The sequence below is a fragment of the Barbus barbus genome (assembly GCF_936440315.1).
Source record: "Barbus barbus genome assembly, chromosome: 48".
In the NCBI taxonomy this organism is placed as follows: domain Eukaryota; kingdom Metazoa; phylum Chordata; class Actinopteri; order Cypriniformes; family Cyprinidae; genus Barbus; species Barbus barbus.
This window is the reverse complement of record NC_136726.1, coordinates 6,568,982-6,589,575: the sequence shown is the minus strand read 5'-3', so window position 1 is coordinate 6,589,575 and position 20,594 is coordinate 6,568,982. Positions and strand designations below refer to the sequence as shown.

At 39.2% G+C, this 20,594-nt stretch overlaps 1 protein-coding gene across 1 annotated transcript in view; it reads left to right on the top strand.

The window, feature by feature from the left end:
* LOC306866662 (ATP-binding cassette sub-family C member 8-like) overlaps positions 1 to 20,594 on the top strand; it is a 94,572-nt gene that overhangs the window by 48,609 nt on the left and 25,369 nt on the right. Inside the window, exons 15-19 of the mRNA XM_079411941.1 lie at positions 885 to 1,001; positions 1,105 to 1,177; positions 1,628 to 1,733; positions 7,773 to 7,805; positions 15,116 to 15,148. Coding sequence (XP_079268067.1) covers positions 885 to 1,001; positions 1,105 to 1,177; positions 1,628 to 1,733; positions 7,773 to 7,805; positions 15,116 to 15,148 — 362 coding nt within the window. The remainder of the gene's footprint in view (positions 1 to 884; positions 1,002 to 1,104; positions 1,178 to 1,627; positions 1,734 to 7,772; positions 7,806 to 15,115; positions 15,149 to 20,594) is intronic.

Genomic DNA, 20,594 nt, shown 5'->3' with positions numbered 1-20,594 from the left:
GAGCAAAAATTACGGCGGAACTCAGAACTATAAAGAAATGAAGAATGTTGTGTCTGAAAGTTGTGCACGCCGTCACCCCTCCCGCACTCTGCCCGGCGGTAATGGTACTGTCCAACCGCGAGCGCAAAACACAGAAATGGAGAATGAGTCATTTTTATGTTTGTTCAAAAATCATATTCGGACGCAACATTCATCTAGTTCAATATATAGTTCCTCTATAGCAAATTGAACAAAGCCTTACACGGAGAGTGGTTTAATGGTGCGAGAAAGTCAGAGTTGTGAGATATAAACTCGCAATTGCGAGAAAAAAAGTCAGAATTGTGAGTTTATATCTCAGAATTGCGATGTTATGTCTCAGAATTCTGAGAAAAAAAATAAATAAAAAGTTGCAATTACCTTGTTTTATTTTTTATTCATTGGCGGAAACGGGCTTCCATATTTTGACGATAGTGGTCCTGACAGATTGTTTTTATTTTTTTTCTCTGTAATGATTTCTCCAAAAAAAAATATATATATATATATATATATTATTTTCATTTCATGGAATGGTCTGACATCTAGTCTGAATTATTATTATTATTATTATTATTACTATTATATGGAAATACATTTTCATATATGAATAGCCCCACAGAAATGCATTTTGATTAAAAGTCAAATTCTAGTTTTTGATATGAATAGGCCTTAAGTCTTATGCTGCCACACTTTCACTAATCCAGCCATAGGGATTGCAATATTGTGTTATTTTCATTCATGACTGTGACTATACATTATTTATGTTTGTAATATCTCAGTACTGGTCGGCATGGAGAGGTTAGCACTGTTAAAGAGGCTGTTCACGCCGAGCTTCATCAGATATGTTGTTTTTCTCACCTCTGATAAAGCCTCTGAAGGTGGTGAACCGTAAGCGACCCGTCAGAGACGACTGGAACAGCTTTGCCCTTCAGAGCGAGCAGGAGGATGAGCCGCTGGCGGTGGAGGACGAAGATATCTGCATCAAGGTGAGACTTGTACAGGTTATTTCTGTACTCAGGCAGTAAACAGGAAACTGAGCAGCCATTATGAATGAGAATAACAGTCGTCCTCCTTTTATATCCATTCCAGATCACAAATGGGTATTTCAGCTGGATTGATGGAACCCCAACCTTGTCCAATGTGAATATTAAGATTCCTTTTGGTAAGTCCTATCAAAAATACATCTACACATACTGGAGTTAGCGATCATGTTGCTTTGAATTTGGCTTGTGGTATTTCCTGATCCCATCTGCTAACTTAAAACATAGTTTACCCATAAATGAAAAAAATCAAATTACGTTCCAAACCCATGTGATTTCTTTGTTTATGTGGAAAACAATAGGAGACCTTTTAAAGAATGTGCAGGCTGCTCTTTTCCTTACAATAAAAATGTTGATGGTTGCTTATGCTGAAGTATCATAAATGTAGCCCCTACAGTATGACTTGTGTGACATATTTTAAAGCCAAATAATCATTTTGTGTGTAGAAATGATTGAAATTTAAATTATTATTTGAAAAACTGAATTTTCATTGCAGGTCAATTATTATTTTAACACGTTTTGTTGCTTCATGAAACCCATTTATCTTGATTCTTGATTGATTCTCTCTGCAGGTCAGTTAACTATGATAGTGGGCCAGGTAGGTTGTGGGAAGTCATCTCTGTTGTTGGCTGCGCTGGACGAGATGCAGAAGATCTCTGGCTCTGTTATATGGAACAGGTGAGAATGCAGAATGCATTTTATTGATGGTCATGAAATATTGAGTTCAGCATAACATCTGGAGCGGTTGACAGTGTTGGAGACTAAAGGCCTGTTTACACCAAAGACGATAACTGTAATTGGAAATTATAATAATAAATCTAATTCTGTGAGAATACAGAAGTCCAAACTACAACAATAACGACACGAGGAACAATATTATTGGAATCCCTTTCAGAATGATGTTTTTCCAGCTGATGAATCTTAAAAACATGGCAGCTAATCAGAATCCACCAGACTTCAAAGAGCTGAAGCATTTAAACAAACAAAACTGCAGCGTTTGCTTATAACAAACTGAATGTTATAGTCCGTTGGTGTGGACGCTAATGTGGTTTCATAATACTTATCACTTTTAGTGTGAATGAGCCTTGACAATAATTCAACTAAAAACTCGCTAACTCGCAATTCTGACTTTTTTCTCACAATTCTGAAGTCACAATTGTGAGTTATAATGTCCAATTCTGGGAAAAAGAAGAGACAAAAATTCCTTACAATTGTGAGTTTATATCTCACAATTCAGCCTTAATAACTCAGTTACTGCATGTTTTAATGTCAGAATTATGGGATATTAACTAGCAATTCTAAGAAAAAAAGTCAGAATTGCAAGATATATTTTTTTATATCTCGCAGTGATTTTCTTTATATAAACTCGCATAAACTTTATTTTTCTCTCAAAGTTGCGAGATATAATCTCTCAATTCTGAGAAAAAAAGTAAATTGCGAGGGGGAAAAAATCTGAATTGTGAGGAAAAAGTCGCAACCTTGTTTTATTTTGTATTCAGTGGTGGAAATGGGCTTCCATAAACAATAAGCAAATTCAAAATGCACGTCAAAATGTTTACCGATGTAGCTAATGAAAATGCTAATTAGCACAATCTTGCAAGCGTGGCAAATTTTATTGTAACTGTAAATTCTGTGCTGACACTTAGAAAAACTTACACAAATACAATACACAAACTGTCCTTAATACACAAATCTGATCTTTTGACCATATCAGATTTTTTTTTTTTTTTTTTTTGCCTGTCTGTTTACATTCACTCTAGACACGACTGGTATCCGATATCTGTGTTTACATTAATTACCGCCCAAAAGGATTGTCTGCAGTGATCGCTTTACTATGCACATGGTAGACCCTTGAGTTTTAAATGGGTGTGCTATTAAAATTATTTATATAATTCACGTCGAATGGACATTATTATTTACCAGCATGGACAACAGCTGTCATGGATGTTTTAATGGATAAATGGATAAAGACTGGAAAATAACGGTAATTTTAATTTGTTAGACTATTTTATCTACTGCTCGTTAGAGGTATAATTATTTAGTGAAATAAAGATATTTATGCTCGCATGCACCCACGAGCGAGTGAGTGTGAAGCATTGCGAACAAGCTTGTCGGTTTAATTACAAAAACTGCTGTTATCACCTCATTGCTGAGAAATATATAATGTAGCTTTTAGCTGTTGTATTTTCAAAATTCATGGGGCAGGGGTTGAAAACCAGCTCCTGAATGTGCAATTTCTTACCTATAAAAAGTTTCTATCTCAATAAAATGCGAGCGCATACAGCACGCCAGCATTAAAACGCCATTAAAAATCTTTATGAGCAAACGTGTTGCCCTCGCATTGGGAGTTCCGTGGAGAATCTGATATGTGTGTTTAGACGTAGATCGGATGTCCAGATATCAGATGTGTATCCAATTAAAATCCACATTTGGAAGTGACTCAGATCGGATGCGGAAAAATTGGATCTTGCGTGGGTTTTTGTGTTACACGTGTGCAACAAATTCCAATCTGTGACAGATGTGAGCAAAAAATCTGATTTTTTGTGACAGTGTAAACGCAGCCTAAATGTTGTGTTGCATGACAGAACTATACATGCATCCACGTCCCATTGAAGCGCTGAATGACAGCATGTGTCATAAGATAAGTATCACTCTTCAAATGTTTATTTCCTCCTCACCTGTCTTTCCCCGTTGAACACAGGGTTGTGGTGGAAAGAATGAAAGATGGGAATTTGCTGTTAATTGAAAAGCTCTAATCGATGGCAGAAGTGGTCACCCTAATTGCATACCCAGGCCTGGTTGAAGTGATTGGTGTGTTGACAGGACTGAATCCCATTTGTCCATGAGAGCTCTCTGAATAAGAGCGCTACCTGAGTGCAGGGAATACATTGTAACAAGTAATGCCTTTCATAAGGAGCTTGAAATTTGCTTTAATTATACTATGGATGTTCTGGGGATTGGTAATTTGGAGGGTTGGAGTCACTATTATATAAAGATAAATTTTGTAAGGGTCTCTAAGTTGGGAGAGGCTCTGTTTTGTAAGCTTGTTGCTTATCTTGTTACCAGCTTCTGTTAATATTTCAAAGAAAATCTGAAGTAATGTGGTTGTTCAGTTTCAGGCTTGTGAAAAACACAGGAGTAATTGGACTGCCACTGGTATTGATCCCCAATTGTGTGAGCTACCAGTTGACGCAGAAAAATCCACATTGATTTTGGGGGAAAAACAGAAGAATTTGGGAAACAGGATTTATTTAGGAGTCATAATAAGGAATCAGATTTCCTTTATTTTGACAGTGTCCTATGAAAACAAGCTCTTTCAGAACTCAAAACTTCCTCGCTAAGACAAAAAAAATGAGCATTTATTGAAAATAAGTTGCAGAAAATAAGTTGCCTTTTTTTAAATGAGCTTTTATGTTTCTATTTTCCATTTTCATTTTAGTTTATGATTGCTTTTTTATATTTCTATTTAGCTTTAAGCTATTTGTCATTTTAGTTTTAATAATTTAAAAACTTCAAATTATTTTATTCCAGTTTTCAAGTTTTTCATCTATTTTTTTATTTTATAAAATAATATTATAATTATTAAAATATGTTATTGTTAATTCTTAAGAATTCTTCTTTAAGTTCTTTAATTCTTAATATTCTTAGGAACTCCTTTTGGGAACACAAAATATAAAAGTCATTGTATATATGTTATATATACAGGTATATAATATTTTAAAAGTCTGTCACATGACCCCAAGTGTCAAACGTTGTTGCGTCTGGCCAGTCACACACAAACTGCACGTTTTACCAGTGTGGTCGAAATGGAACAGTGACAGATCATCTTTAAAAAGATCATTGCAATAAAAAGGTCATAATGTGCCAGTGCATCCCATAATGGCTCAAATGTCAGCAGATCAAGGGCAACAGGGCCATTTCAGGAAAACACTGTTGCCTCTGTTGATGAGCACTAGAAAGCCTTCCCTCACCCTCTATACGTCACCTTCAGGGGTCAAACAGAAGCTGTGATGTTCCCGTACACATCATATCAAGTCCTCTTCACAAATTAGTCACCTGTTCATCAGTTTATGCTCTCATACAGGCTATTACATTGTTGATTTGGGGCTTGTGTTTTGATGTCCGCACGTGCTTTTAAGAGACGCATCCAGGGTCAAGGACAATACAGAAGGGCGTTTGTTCAAGTGCCAGTCTCTCCTGGCAACAACCAACCAAATGAGCCCAAATCAAAGGGGCTACTTAAGATAACAATGGGATTAGACAGACAATGCAGATCCACTTAAAGTGTTTTAGATTAAAATATAAAGGAGGTGTTCATAAGGTAAGCATGATTTGGAAGCAGTCAGTGAAATGAAAAGGGTGAAATGTCTTAGACCCGAAACAAATCAAGTCACCTTTATTTATATAGAGCTTTATACAATACAGATTGTGTCAAAGCAACGTTACAGTTTCAAACAGTAAATGTTCTTTAAATGAGTTAAACCTGAATTATTATTCATCTAGTTTAATGGCACAGACATTTGAAAGCAGCTCTAGCGCCCCTTGAGTAGTAAGTTTGTTACTGCAACCACAATGCAAATGCCAAGCAATTGCTTATGTGTTTAAATACATGCTTAAAGTATCTGACCCTGAAGCACAGCTGGCTCCTACAGAGAGCCATAAGATTAATTATCTATGAGTTATTTGAGCACTTATCTTCTCACCATGAGCACATTCTCTCTATGAGAACCATCTCCAGTATTCAAATAGCTTGCATGTTATGTGTGCCCAGTAAGCTGAGGGTTAAGCAAAATGTATGTTATGTCTACAAATAGACTACAAAGCTTAACAGCACAAAATATCTCCTTGAATAGTCATCTAGTTTTCAAGCAGGATAAATGTGGGTCTCGAAAAAGCAAATGTTTATACTACCAGTACAAAAATTTACTGTATGTATTGGGTGTTGTCTAATTGGAAAGGAAAGGGTATTTACGTGTGATTGTTCATGTTGGATAGGATGCTTCTGGCTGATGATCAGAGAGTATCTCAGGCACTGTGGTTACAAAACCTCTCTTATATCTGAATCATTTATCAGAGAAATGCCCACATGAATGAGTCTCATGGCTTCTGATCTCAACATGTCATGTCCAAAACATCGTAAATGAGATTTGTTGTAAGTAACAGATAAGCTAAATAGTCTTTGATCTCTGATAGTTGTTGCTTGTAAACATTTACTGTTTCTGTTTATTCTGATATTTTGTTTTATTTAAAGGGATCACACACAGTTTACTTTACTGCTAATAATGTTTTTTAAATAACAGCCAAAATACATAGAATTGTCTTTATTAGGTTTGTTTTTACAGGGGAGATGGCAAGAGTATCAACATTTCTTTTCTCAATCATTTATCAGACAACTGTTTATCTGCCCAGATAAATGACTTTAACAGCTTCAAATGTCAACATTTAATGTCCTAAACCCAAATCTACAACACAACATAGTTACAACTCAAAATAGCTGTCACTATTTTAGAAGTAGCGAATAAATAAGTAGAAAATATAGTAAATCCATGTTCCTTTTCTGTCAAATTGACTGCTACCACAACATTTGATGTTATTGTTACTTTGCAACATCACAAATGTTTAAATGTTTAAGCAGTTATTGGCAATTATAAAATAAAATTGAATAATATAATAAATATTAAACGTAATATAAAATTAAATATTTCATTTAGTGGTAAAATTTTAATGTTTAATATTTGATGTGAAATTTAAATATAAATTAAATATAATATATATTAAATTATATTTAAATTTTAATTGTATTTGAAATATTTAAATATGATAATTACATTTTGTTCAAGACCCCATAATTTTATCATTAAAATTTGTACAATAATTATATTACCAGTATTTTGTAAGTGATTTGTCTTTGAGTTTTATTTGTCTTACTGGGTGCGTATACCATGAATATTGTCAAGCTTAGCACCTTTATACAAATGCCATGTTATAGTTTTAATAATGTCAGTCATTTTATAATGGCACACTGTGGTTAATTACATCTCTCAGAATGGTGTCTAAAAATCATCTTCCTGGAACTGTATGCGTCATCTGCTTTCTACGGTTCTCCGTCATGTGGATTGACAGTTCACAGTACATTCCCATTAAAAGCAATCACTAAGAAGAGGTAATGAGGGTCAAAATGGAAACTGGTCAAGGCTAAACATGTTGCAGTAAGACTTAACATCTCCAAAACAGCCTCTCCTAAATTGACATATGTAGCTTAACTACAAAGCCATCATTGAAAAACACTGAAGAGAAATGCATCTGATTTCTGTAGATGTGCCGCAGTATTTTCTGGTTCTTCTTTTTCCAGGTTTGAAAGGACAGAGCTTAAGAGCTTCAACTGCAGATAATGGCTTCAGGCAGCAGAAAATCTCTTATTTATATTCCTGTTGATTTTTCAAGGATGAATTTGTTTTGTTTAGCCTCAGAGCTAATTTCAATTCTAGCAGTGGCACTTTATGGATTTATTTTGTACACCATTGTATCTTGCTTTCAGAATCCTTGCAATATTACAGCAGCATTATCCTGCTTATCCTTGACCGGAATCTCATAGAAATGTTGATTAAATAATACAAAAAAGTATTGAATTTATTTATGACTTATTTTAGCGCTGATTCTTTGTCATGTTAATTTCTCCTCCATTTTGAGTTCTTAATTTTCTGTGTTCTTTTGCAGACTGCCTACTCTGGATGATGAAGGAAATGAAAGGTTGGTTCTTTTGTCTTACAAAGCTGCAAAACACAAACAAACATTTAGTGCATCCTGCAGAGAGTTGGTTAATTACTGTGTAAGCGCTGAGAGTTTGTGGACGTGTCCTGTCATGCTGTGCAGTGCAGTGCTGATGCTTTGCTCAGTGTTTGTTGGCATTAATCCCTCAGCTTTGTTCTTCAGGGCTCTGTAGTTCCTCTTATCCACTGTCAGCTACTTTATGAGGCCGTTATAATGACAACAACACATACAGTATAAATGCATTTTACCATTCACTATAACTTTTTAAATATGTCTGCCATTATTGTAGCTTTGCATGTTTTGCTGGAGTTTTTGAAATTTGAGTTTTTGATTTTATTTTTTTCAAAATTGTCAATTTTTTTTTGTTTAGGCTGCTCATGTAGACAACATCCTAAGTCATAGTTGGACAAACATGTTCGGACGGTAGGCAGCAAATTATTTAACCATCTGAGATACCTCATTTTGGCCAAAAGCAGTATTTCATGCATTCTTCATTGATGTACCAGAATGCATTGTGTTGAACAGATTGTGTTAAGGGACATGTCGATTATGAATATATATTTATTCAGAACTGATATACATTGAAAGGCTTTTCCTATTGAGCTTAAATGTATTGAGCCCCTAAAGGACATGGTGATTGGAGAAAAACAATTTTTTTTTGTGAGCAAATTCAAAGTTTTTCTGGCAATGCAAAACTTTTACGAGAGAATGCAACTTTTTGCGAGTGACTGGAAAATTTGGGCCACACAAAACTTTTATTAGAGAATAAAGATTTTTATGAGCAATTTCAAAGTCTTTGGGGAACGCAGAACATTTGCAGGAGAACAAATTTTTGGGGGTGAATGTTTCTTGAGGGAACATAACCTTTGCGAGAGAGACCACGTCGTTTTTGTGAGGGAATGCAATGTTTCTCTGCAAACGCAAAAAGAATGTAGATTTTTGTGAGCTAATGAAGCGTTCTTTGAGGAATGCAAAACTTTTGCATGAGAACAAATTATAGTGGCCAAATGCATAGTTTTTTGGGTGAACACAAAAGTTTTATGAGTGAATTTTAGTGGGTGAATGTATAGTTTTTGGGGAAACTTTTGCATATTACATATTTGCATATTGTTTCCATAACTATGAATGAATGAATGAATTAATGATACATTTATATAGCGCTTTATTGTGTATTGACAAGGGCCAGTGGCGGCAATTTGGCCAGGACACCAGAGTTACACCCCTACTCTTTACGAGAAGTGCCATGGGATTTTTAATGACCGCAGAGAGTCTCATCCGAAAGATGGTGCTTTTTGACAGTATAGTGTCCCCGTCATTAAACTGGGGCATTAGAACCCACACAGACCACAGGGTGAGCACCCCCTGCTAGCCTCACTAACACCTCTTCCAATAGCAACCTAGTTTTCCTGGGGGTCTCCCATCAAGGTACTGACCAGGCTCAACCCTGCTTAGCTTCAGTGGGCAACCAGTCTTGTGCTGCAGGGTGATATCTGTGGCATAACTATGTGCTCTTAGGGACTAAAGAAATCTAATTTTATTAGTATTTCATTAACTTACATTAACTTTGTTAGCAGCCACATTCATATTCTATAAACACTCATAACTTATTCTAACATTAGCAATTATCTAATCTAAGCTAAAGAGCTAAGAAATGTTTTAAAACCTTGTGAGGCTACTGCTCACTAAACAGCATTTTTAAACAACCACTTATTCATTGACAGCTCTCCTGTGCCCGTGTTGAGAGAAATCGGGAGTAAGTGCAGAGGCCTTGTGTGCACTGTGTAAACATGATGTTACTGTGGTTCTAGACTAAATATGAACATGCACTTATTCATCTCACCTGCAAAAAAAATGATTCCGTATTCCTCACAATGAATAAAAACAGTGAAATGCAACCTTAGTGTATGATGAAAACTTCCAATAATTAAATGTTAAATAATGCAAATAATTTAAGGGAGTAACTCAATATTGTAATGCATTATTTTTAAAAGTAACGTCTCTGTTATGTATGCAACCCTTGTTCCCTGAAGGAGGGAATGGAGACGTTAACGTCACATTGACTGACGTAAATGGGATCTTGTCCGAGAGCCCAATCACCATCGAGTGTTAAGCCAAGTGTTAAGTGTCAAGCCAATGACAGTTGCCGTGCATGCTTTGCCACATGCACCTGCCCTGCAGCGGGGGTATAAAAGGAGAGAGCGTGTACAAACGCACATCAGTTTTTCGTTGAGGAGCCGAGACTTTGTGCCCCGGCCGTACAGCAGTGGTAAAGCAACTGTGGCGACGGGACGAAATGTCTCTGTTCCCTCCTTCAGGGAACAAGGGATACATACGTAACTGAGATGTTCCCTTTCAGTCAGGCACGTTCAATGTTACGTCATAGTGACTGACGTAAATGGGATCCCTATGAAAACGCCACTATTGCTGACCCCCTCCAGTGCCCTGTGGAAACCGGCAAGTCCCGCCACACCAGTTGGGATGGAAGATAGGACAGGGCTTAGGCAGAGATGAGAGCTACTGCTGTTCCTTACAGTGGGTATGGATAACAGTGGGAAAGCGTACACAATTAGGGGAACCTTACGGAAGCCACTTCCTGCATAAAGGAGGTAACGTGGAGATTACACATATGGATTGGCCAAGGGCAGTACTACATATGGAAGTCTCTGAAGTAGACTCAGCCAGCCTGGGGTGAGATCAATACACAGCAGATATGGCTGAAGGTCTCTGCCAGGGAAAGACACGGGCTCACCGTGAGGGGAGCCATACCGTGGAAGAATACACATGTGGGATCACCTGAAGGGGAATCACTACACACGGGCACCTAGCCGAGCACAAGGGCTGACCTTGGGCAAACGCATGAGTGCTGGCCCTGGCATCTGGCGCTCCGCCACGCCTGACTGCTGAGGGTGAGGGAGGAACTTCAACAGGGTTCGCCAAGAGGAACTGGTAAGCTAGGACTATAGCCTCCACTATCCAGAGGGCATCCCCGAAGTGTCTCCAAATCAGCTGGACTGTCTCGGGGTTGAGTCGATTAAGCTCGCCTGGGACGTGAAGGCTCGAAGCGACCTCAGATGCTTCTGACTCCAAAGGAGGAGATGGCGGGCGAGTTGTCCATATGGACCAGTACATGCTTGTCGTGTAGCAGCGATTTGAAGTGGCGCAGAGCAAGCTATACTGCTAGCAACTCGAGGCAGTTGATATGCCACTGCAGTCGGGACCCTGTCCAGAGCCCCGCGACTGCATGCCCGTTGCAAATGGCTCCCCAGCCCATGACAGAGGTATCCGTTGATACAACAACATGCCTGGACACTTGCACAAGGGGAACTCCCGCCCGAAGAAAAGCAAGGTCTGACGGGGTGACTGAGACCCAGTACATGCCGCGTCGCCATGCCCATCTCGGGACCCGGTCGTGAAGCCAACGCTGAAGCGGAACCCGAGTGGCATAACAGCGGCTGTGGATCCCATATTCCCCAGGAGCCTCTGAAACTGTCTCAGGCTGCCTCCACGAACTTGGTGAAGACACGAGGTGACAGGGAAAGCCCGAAGGGGAGGACCTTGTACAGATATGCTCGCCCTTTGAACGCAAAGCGGAGAAACGGTCTTTGTCGAGGAAGGATCGAGACATGAAAGTACGCGTCCTTCAGGTCGATCGCTGCGAACCAAACGAAAGGACAGATGCATTGAAAGATGCGTTTCTTTGTCAGCATCCTGAATGGCAGCTTGTGAAGGGCCCGGTTCAGAATGCGCAGGTCCAAGCTAAATGCATAAATGTAACCCACCGCCTTTCTTGGGTACGATGAAGTAAGGGCTGTAAAACCCTGACCTCATCTCGGCTGGAGGGACCAGCTGTATCGCATCCTCCTGTCTTGCGTGCAGAGGTGAACCAAATGCCCCTGAACCTGGGAGGGCGCCAGGCGAATTGAATCGCATAGCTGAGTCTGATGGTCCAATCATGTGGGTGGTCTCTCCTCAACCACCACCAGTGTGCAGCATCCACTTGGATGATGTGACGGCAGCCACAGGACAACGGCGCCAGTGTGCTCACCACACACCAGCTACAGGTGGAGAGAGAGAGAGAGAGAGAGAGAGAGAGAGAGACAATCCAGTGGATGGGGATTATTAGGAGGCCATGATTGACAAGGGCCAGTGGTGGGAATTTGGCCAGGACACCGGGGTAACACCCCTACTCTTCACGAGAAGTGCCATGGGATTTTTAATTACCACAGAGAGTCAGGACCTCGGTTTAACGTCTCATCTGAAGGACGGTGCTTGTTGACAGTATAGTGTCCCCATCACTATACTGGGATGTTAGGACCCACACAGACTACAGCGTGAGCACCACAGTTTGACCGCAGTTTGATAAGCTGCAGCACGCCGTGAGAGAAGCAGCAGTACTGGACAGCAACCCCCTCTGATGCGCCGTAACACCAACGCCGAGATTTCTCTGAGATTTGCTGTAAAGGCTCTGCTCCTCAGCGATAAGGTGATATGCATCTGCAGGGGCGGGGTGTACATGGCAAAGCACACACGCCAACTGTCATTGGTTTGTTTTGTTAACACTCAAAGGTGATTGGGCTCTCGGACGAGATCCTTTTTACGCCAGTCACTATGACGTAACGTTGAACGTGACTGACTGAAAGGAAACTGTCCCCAACACTAGGCATGCCGAGACAAAGCTTGTCTCAAATTGTTGAAAATAAATATACGCTGCATCCTGCAATACCTAATTTTGAAGAAATTGTGGCTAGTCAGGCTGAATTGAGAAATTGTTGCTTTGGCCACTTTATTATATGGCAAGTGGAAAGAGGACAGGAAATGATGAGAAAACCAGACTGGGAAGTGACACCAGCTGGATTTGTGTTGCTTTGTATTTGCACAACACGTTAGCATTTATACCAGCTACTAAACCATGGCTCCAACAGAGACAGCCGCAATTTTAATAGCTTTCTTTTCTGCTGTAATGGGTGAACTAATTTGGTTTGTCTGTTACATACATAAACTCTGTGGTGAAAAGCTCAGGTATTAGCTCTTTGGAGGTCTGTTAAAAAGCGTTTTATTATCAAGGTGACAGTTGGTGCTGGTAAATAAAATGTACTACCGTCCCCTCGGTCATCAATAAAACAGCACGCGCTGTCACAATGTGTGAGTGTGTGCAGGTGTCTGTCCTGTTCTTGGCACTTGAGCTGGAATGGCAGCCAAGAATAGACGTCTCTTATTACTGTTGGCGGCAATCACTATGCCATACATTACAAGGCCAAGGTGTGTTATTACCAGACATTTCAAAAAGCCATTTGTTATTTCTATCAAAATGCTATTTGGATACTTCAAAAATGTTGCCTGTTGTCTAGAAATAGTGTAATTTCCCTACTAGAACATAATTTTAAATGATGGGCAAGTTTTCTAATTAAGCTCGACAAGCAATCACAATCCATCCTTCTCACAGCTGAAATAGAAAATGGTATTGTTTAGAATGGAATACTAGCAGGATGCATACTGAATACTGCACAGCATACACTCTATATGTTTACTGTTTAAATTTGTATGTCAGACCGTATGCATTATGAAATACAAAGCATTTTAAACTGTCCCTGATCTCCTCTGCAATACATTTATAAGACGTTTCATATTATAGACGTTTAGAATACGTCTTTAAGATGTTTATGATTTAGAATGTATGTGAAACTGACATCTTAAAGATGTCTGTCAGATGTTTGTACACAGCAGATGCTTTCCAGATCAAGTGATCATTAACCGACATATTGCGGACATATGTGTGCTATCTGGGGTCACATGACCTAAGAAATAAATTTAAGTGAGCAAGTGACATTCACTAGCTGGCATGAGATTGACCTTCATGAATGAAATGTGGTTGAAAAATGTCTGTTTTGTCTCTATGTTGAAAAAACATTAAATTCTAAATGTTGCAAAAAAAAGATAACGCAATAATTAAATCAGCATTGACATTTTAACTAGATGTTGTAAAACACATAGTGATTTCACTGTTGATTCAACAGTGATTGAACCTTGATTCTTGATTCTGTTGATTCACCTGCGAGTAGATATTGAATCATAAATTGCTGAAACAACATTTAATGCTTAATGGTTGTAGAAAAGGTTAACAAAATACTTATCAATATCAATAAAAATCAATAGTGACATTTTTACAAGATGTTGTAAAAGACGTTGAAACTGTTGCATATCAGCATTGATTTTATTTGAAAAATCAAAAACAAAAATCAACATTGCAGGAACTCTGATTCATGATGTTTATTCACCTGTGAATAAACATTAAAATGCAAAAAAAAAGTTGAAACAGCATTTACTGCTAAATAATTGTAAAAAGATAAACAATTACCACTAACAAATCAAATTAACATTGCATTGTAAAAGACATTGAAACAATATCGACATTATTTATATTTAAAAAGAAATAGCAAAAAGCAGTAATTAAACTTTGATTCATGACATTAATTCACCTGTGAATAATCACTGAAATGCTAAAAAAAGTTTACTTCTAAATAATTGTAAAAAGACATAATACTTAAGTTAAACATTTAACAGATAATGTAAACAAGACAATGTAAAAATGCGAAACAATATCAATGTTAATTCAAATTTAAACAAATTTTGCTGTGATTCATGATGTTGATTTACCCATGAATAAACGTTGAAATGCTGCTGGGTTTTTATCATGTTAGAACTAAATATTCAATTAAGTTTTTTGTCAAAACTTAATTTTGGCAAGCTATCTCACACCTGAAATAGAAGGTCAAACACGTTGCATTGTGGGAGACAACATTACATGCAGTATATTGTTACTGTATATACTGCACAGTTTGACAAAGTTTGTGTTAATAATATGATAGCATGCTTTTCCAAACACAGCCTTAAATTGTTTTCAGACATAATTATGCAACTCTCCCATAGTTTAAATCAATACTCTAAAACCTGATCCTTTCCTGGCTTGTACAAGTTACCAAGGACAGCATGGCATTATATGTCCAAATGCTCAATAGACAAATCCATTAAGGCTCTTTCTCACTGTACTCATCCCTATATAAAGCTTCATTGGTTCGGCTGCACTGCATTGCGATTCAGCCATACGTGATTACACAGCCCTTCTCCGGCCTCCTTTTACATGGCATAAGAAGCAGTTCTTTAGTTTTAATGTGGAGCTCAGTGTAGCTGAGAGAGATGTACTGCAGAGGTGACGCTTGTGTGTGTAAATGTCTTTTCATGATGCTTTAGGGGAACCTTTTAAAGTGATATTTATGTATTTGTGCTTTCAGCCCCACAGATGCAGCTGCAGATGGGGATATAAGGTGTGTATCACACACACACACACACACACACACGAGACTTGATTCACTAGTTCTAATATAGTTGTTTTAAAAGCAGTTTCTGAATACTAGTCAGAAAGGTTAATTCTAACAATAAGATATAGACATTAACTTCAGATACTTTTTTTAGAGCACATAGTACATTTTAAAGAAACAGTACATTAAAAAGGATAACTCTGTCATGTTTTTTTTGTTTTGTATTTTTGGAAGGAGAAATTTTAAACCTGACATGCCAGACATACAATGTATTTATCATTTAGTAAACTTAAAACAGAAAATAAATTAAAGCTAAATTTTAAACAATTATTCAAATAGACATGACAAAAAGACAAAATAATAATAATAATAGTCTCTGACTACTCTGCCTTTAAAACTTGTTTAATGTAAATGAAAATATGCATTATTATTGGCTAATTTTTGCATACCAGCACTATTATCATCTAAATTATTGTTTTATTTTATTCTTTAGTTTTTTATATTGTTCTAAATGTTGTCCTAACTAACTGTGATCGCAGTGATTTTGCTGGCCAGTTGTGTAGCCCCACTCACTAAGAAATCTCATTGGTCAGCAGACTGCATATAATTGCTGTATATTGAATGGAAGATCAAGTTTTGTTTTTATATATATATATATATATATATATATAGCAATGGTTTGTAACAACAAACAAACAACATGACAAAATTCCATAAACTAAAATTAAAATAACAAATAGAACAGTAAAAGCTAATTCAATTTGTTAAAATAATGCTATAATAGTATATAAATAATACTAAAATAACACTGTAATCACCACAAAGAACAACAGTTCATAGTGACCACATCTGCCCCAATGAGGAAAAAAATGACATAAACGTTTCATAAAAATGAGGACTCATGCATGTGATGCGATCTAGGAAAATCCACCATATGGTGAAATTTAACCTTTTGTGGGTTTTGATACCATATGAAAGCTGGGTTCAACCCTTTCCAAAACTGTTGGAAATGCGACATGAAAATGGTGCCCTTTAAAAACGAGAGCTGTCTGTCAGGAGTGCAATACTGCATCATTAAACAAACAGACTAACGTTACCTTGAAGAGGACAGTTTTCTGTTGTTTATCATGGGCTTGTATGTTTAGATAGCAAAAATAGTGTACCTTGTAGTTTACATTTAGAAAAGTGAGCCCAGCGCAACTGTTCGCGCACCTGTGCATATAACAGACTGTCATCGGACTCCTCCTCTTTAGTAACTTCATCCGATCCTTCATCTCTGGATGTGAAATAGTTCATTATAACATTGTTTAGGGTACTGACATCAAGATTGAGCAGATTAAGACGAGCAAGATCGTTTAAGGGAGCAGTTACTTCAGACTGTGTTCTCTTGCACTCCGCCATCTCACGATTTTAAAGATTAAATAAATAAAAATCTTTGCATGCCGTTTACACAGGACTGGCGGGAAATGTGCATTTATACACCTTTATTGCATATGTTACGTGGTTTATTTTGATAGGTAACTGTTTTTGTGGTGTTAAGAGAAAGCACCTCCGCGGCGTGTTCTTAAAGGGGTCATATGATGTGATTTCAAGTTTTCCTTTCTCTTTGGGGTGTTACAAGCTGTTTGTGCATAGATAAGATCCCTGAAGTTGCAAAGACTAAAGTCTCAAAACCAAAGAGATATTCTTTATTAAAGTTAAGACTTGTCCACGCCCCCCTAAAACGGCTCATTCAAACACGCCCCCACATGTCTATGTCACGATGTGGGGAGATTTTAATAACACCTCCCAAATGTATACGCAATGGAAGAGGGCGTGATTTTTATTCTCGTTGTAGTATTGTTGCTGCTGCCGGCGCCATGTCGTGGAGACGCTGTGAAAGCGAAACTACTTTGTTTGGGCTTCCAAAAGAGGACACAACTAGAAATCAGTGGTTAAGTTGTATTTACAACACTGTTCCAGAGTAGTACAATGTAAATATTAGAGTGTGTGCAGCACATTTTACAGAGCACTATTTCCTGAACCTGGTAGGTGAGTAGCCTACAATGCTGGCTTGCACAAAGGCTGTTTCTATAAAGTGGGGCAATTCCAACTTTGCAAGGACAGTCTGACGCTTCTGACTCCCAGCCTGTAAGTACGTTTCTGCTATTGATGATTCAAACGTGAGTTTTGAGCAGTGTAGAGTAGTGCTTGTTGTTTGTCGTTTCTCCGATCACAAATGCAGACGTGGTAATGTTTACGCGGTGCGATGCGTAAAAAGAACCACAGTATAAGTCATTATAAACAGTAATTATGTCCCCACTGGATGCAACAAATGCTTTGTTTGTAATGTATTTTATTCTCGTCGGCGTTAGGAAGCGCCATCACAATACAGTCAGGGGCGTAACATTTCCGTCACACGCTTGAGGTGTTCGGCCAATCACAATGCACTGGATAACTGGCCAATCAGAGCACACCTCGCTTCTCAGAACGATGAGCTTTGTAAAAATTGACGTGTTTCACAAAGGCGGGGCATAGAGGAGCAACAATAATGTAAAGTATGTGGAAAATAATGTGTTTTTAACACATTGCATTACACCAAATACACAAAGTATTGTTCTTTTTAGCAATGTCATATGACCCCTTTAACATAAGAGAAAGACGCAGTCTTTTCTGCTTGCTGCAATATATTGCTATTTTTCAGCACTAAACAAGTGAATTTTGCCAAGATATTTTCAGAGATGATAGACAAGATGCTATGGAATAATAATTGAATGAAAAGCTAATTTTGACAAAAAAAAATTTACTTGACCTATTTTTCGAATTTCCTCAAAATGTCCCAGCGTGACATTCAATGGGTTTTCTCAGATCGCATCACATGTTTACTAAGATGTAACTTAAAGGTGCAATAGGAGAATGATAACTTTAGCCTGATAGCACTGAAAGCATACGTCCCACCCTCCCTGCAAATCGCCGTCCAAAGCCATGCCTCCTGAAGGAATATACCCACACAGACCAGACGACCAGAGACAACATTACTACAATACATCATGTCATTCACTGGTGAGAAAACTTTATAGTACAGGTAGTAACAGTACTACAATACCAAGAAGGAAGGTCAGGTTGTTGATGTTTGCCTGCCATTCTCGCTTTGTTTGCACAGCGTATGTGGCCGTGCTAATGACGTATCCTCTCTGCGCGAACTGGGTGCGCAGAGGTATGCAAATACATATGTTGACAGGCAGGTAGGAAAGTCAATAAAAATGCTTGGAACGAGCATTTGATTGGACAAACATTTCTTGGTCATATGCCTTCCACAGAATATATAAATACAGATAAATACATTTAGACCACTTAACTTAATGAATGCTATCGGGATGTGAAGAGACTTTTTTTCTAAAGACAATCACCAATTGCACCTTTAATTGGGGGGGGGTCTAATGCTATTTCATGTATGTTGAGTTATTTATACTTTTAAAGAGTTGGATTCTCATGCTAAACATGGCCAAAGTAAAATACATACTTCCAGGTTTCTTACAAGTTTCGGAAAGTTTTTTTCGATCGTTGCTCTTCGTGATGTAATGAAGGGTGGAACTCCTTATATGGGCATTTCTCCTGGAAGAATGAGCCCTTGCCCTCATCAACCAGAGTGACAGCAAGAGCGCACCCATCACCACGCTTCATCCACCAGCACTGCGTGGGACTCAACTGGGAAGAATGTCTCTAAAGAAGTGTGTTTTTGGTTGTAAGGGAAAGATAATTTTGTTCAGCTTCCCAAAAGAACCCAGTGTTTTACGTGAACAGTGGATGCAGTTTGTTCTTCGGGGCAGCAGCGGAGTTTCACAAGTGTGTTCGTTGATGAACGTTTTATAAACATGGCCCAGTTTGACACTGGATTTGCACATCGTGTGATACTGAAAGATGCAGCGGTCCAAGCTATAACAGATCCCGGTCATGATTCAGAACTGCATATGGTAAGTGAAACGGCATCAAATGTCTCTGTTTTGTTGGTAATCGACACTCAAGTGCTCGCCACTCTTTAGCTCCACCCACGGCACACCTCCAGGCTATATTCGTAGAGAATTGTAAAGGTGTATCTTTTATAAATATGATCAAACTAAAGACTTTTTGGAGATATGAAGGATGCAATACTACTCTATAGGTACTCACGATTTACATGAGATCGGGTGAAATGTCTCTGTTACATATGTAACCCTTGTTCCCTGAAGGAGGGAACGGAGACGTCACGTCGGATGACCAACGTAATTGGGATCTCGCCAGAGAGACCTATCCACTTTGAGTGCAACTAAACGAGCCAATGGACATTGGCATGCGGTAATTCGCATCCAGCTGCCGCTGATCACAGCGTGAGTATAAGAGGCAGCAGGTGCACCGCATTAATTCATGCTTTCGCTGAGGAGCCAAGCCGTTGACCCGGCAGTTCAGCGGTGGTACAGCGACTGTGGTGTCGGGACGTGACTCTGACACTGCGGAGTCACCTCCTCCCAGAGAGGGTTAAGTGACATTTAGACATGCGAAGTAACCCCGTAGGGCACAACTTGTACTTCATAGGCCAAGGTGATGGCATCCACTATCCAGAGGGCCATCCTCTGCTTGGAGACAGCCTTCCCCTTCTGCTGTCCTCTGTAACAGACAAAGAGCTGTTCTGAGGTCCTGAAGCTCTGAGTTCTATCCACATACTGTCGCAGTGCGCGTACAGGACAGAGCAAAGCTAGGGCTGGGTCTGCCTTCTCCAGGGGCAGCGCTTGCAGGTTCACTACCTGGTCCCTGAAGGGAGTGGTAGGAACCTTGGGCACATAGCTGGGCCAGAGGCCTCAGTGTTGCACTGGAGTCAGCCGGCCCAAACTCAAGGCACGATTCGTCGACCGAAAATGCCTGCAGGTCCCCCACCCTCTTGATCGAGTCCAATGCAGTCAGGAGTAGGGTCTTCATAGAGAGAAACTTCAACTCGACTGACTGCAAAGGCTCAAAGGGGGCAGTTTGTAGGGCTCTTAGCACCAATGCCAAATCCCAAGAGGGTAGGGAGGGAGGCCTAGGAAGATTTAACCTCCTGGCCCCCCTAAGAAACCTGACAACCAGATCGTGCTTCCCCACCGACTTCCCCTCTACGGGGTCGTGGTGAGCGGAAATGGCAGCAACATAAACCTTAAGGGTGGAGGGGGACAGCCTACGCTCCAACCCTTATTGCATTTAGGAAAGCACAGCTCTGATTGAACATCTCCGAGGGTCCTCATGGTGAGAGGAACACCATTTGACGAACAGGTTCCACTTCAGAGCATAGGCCCGTCTTGTGGACGGCGCACATGCTGAAGCGATAGTGAGTGCTACCTCCTGGGGTAGGCCACCTAGAACCTCCGTGTCCCAGAGGGTGCCCTGTCTCTGAGAAAGCAGATCCTTCCTCAAAGGAATCGGCCAGGGAGGGGCTGTCGTGAGGAGCATGAGTTCTGGGAAC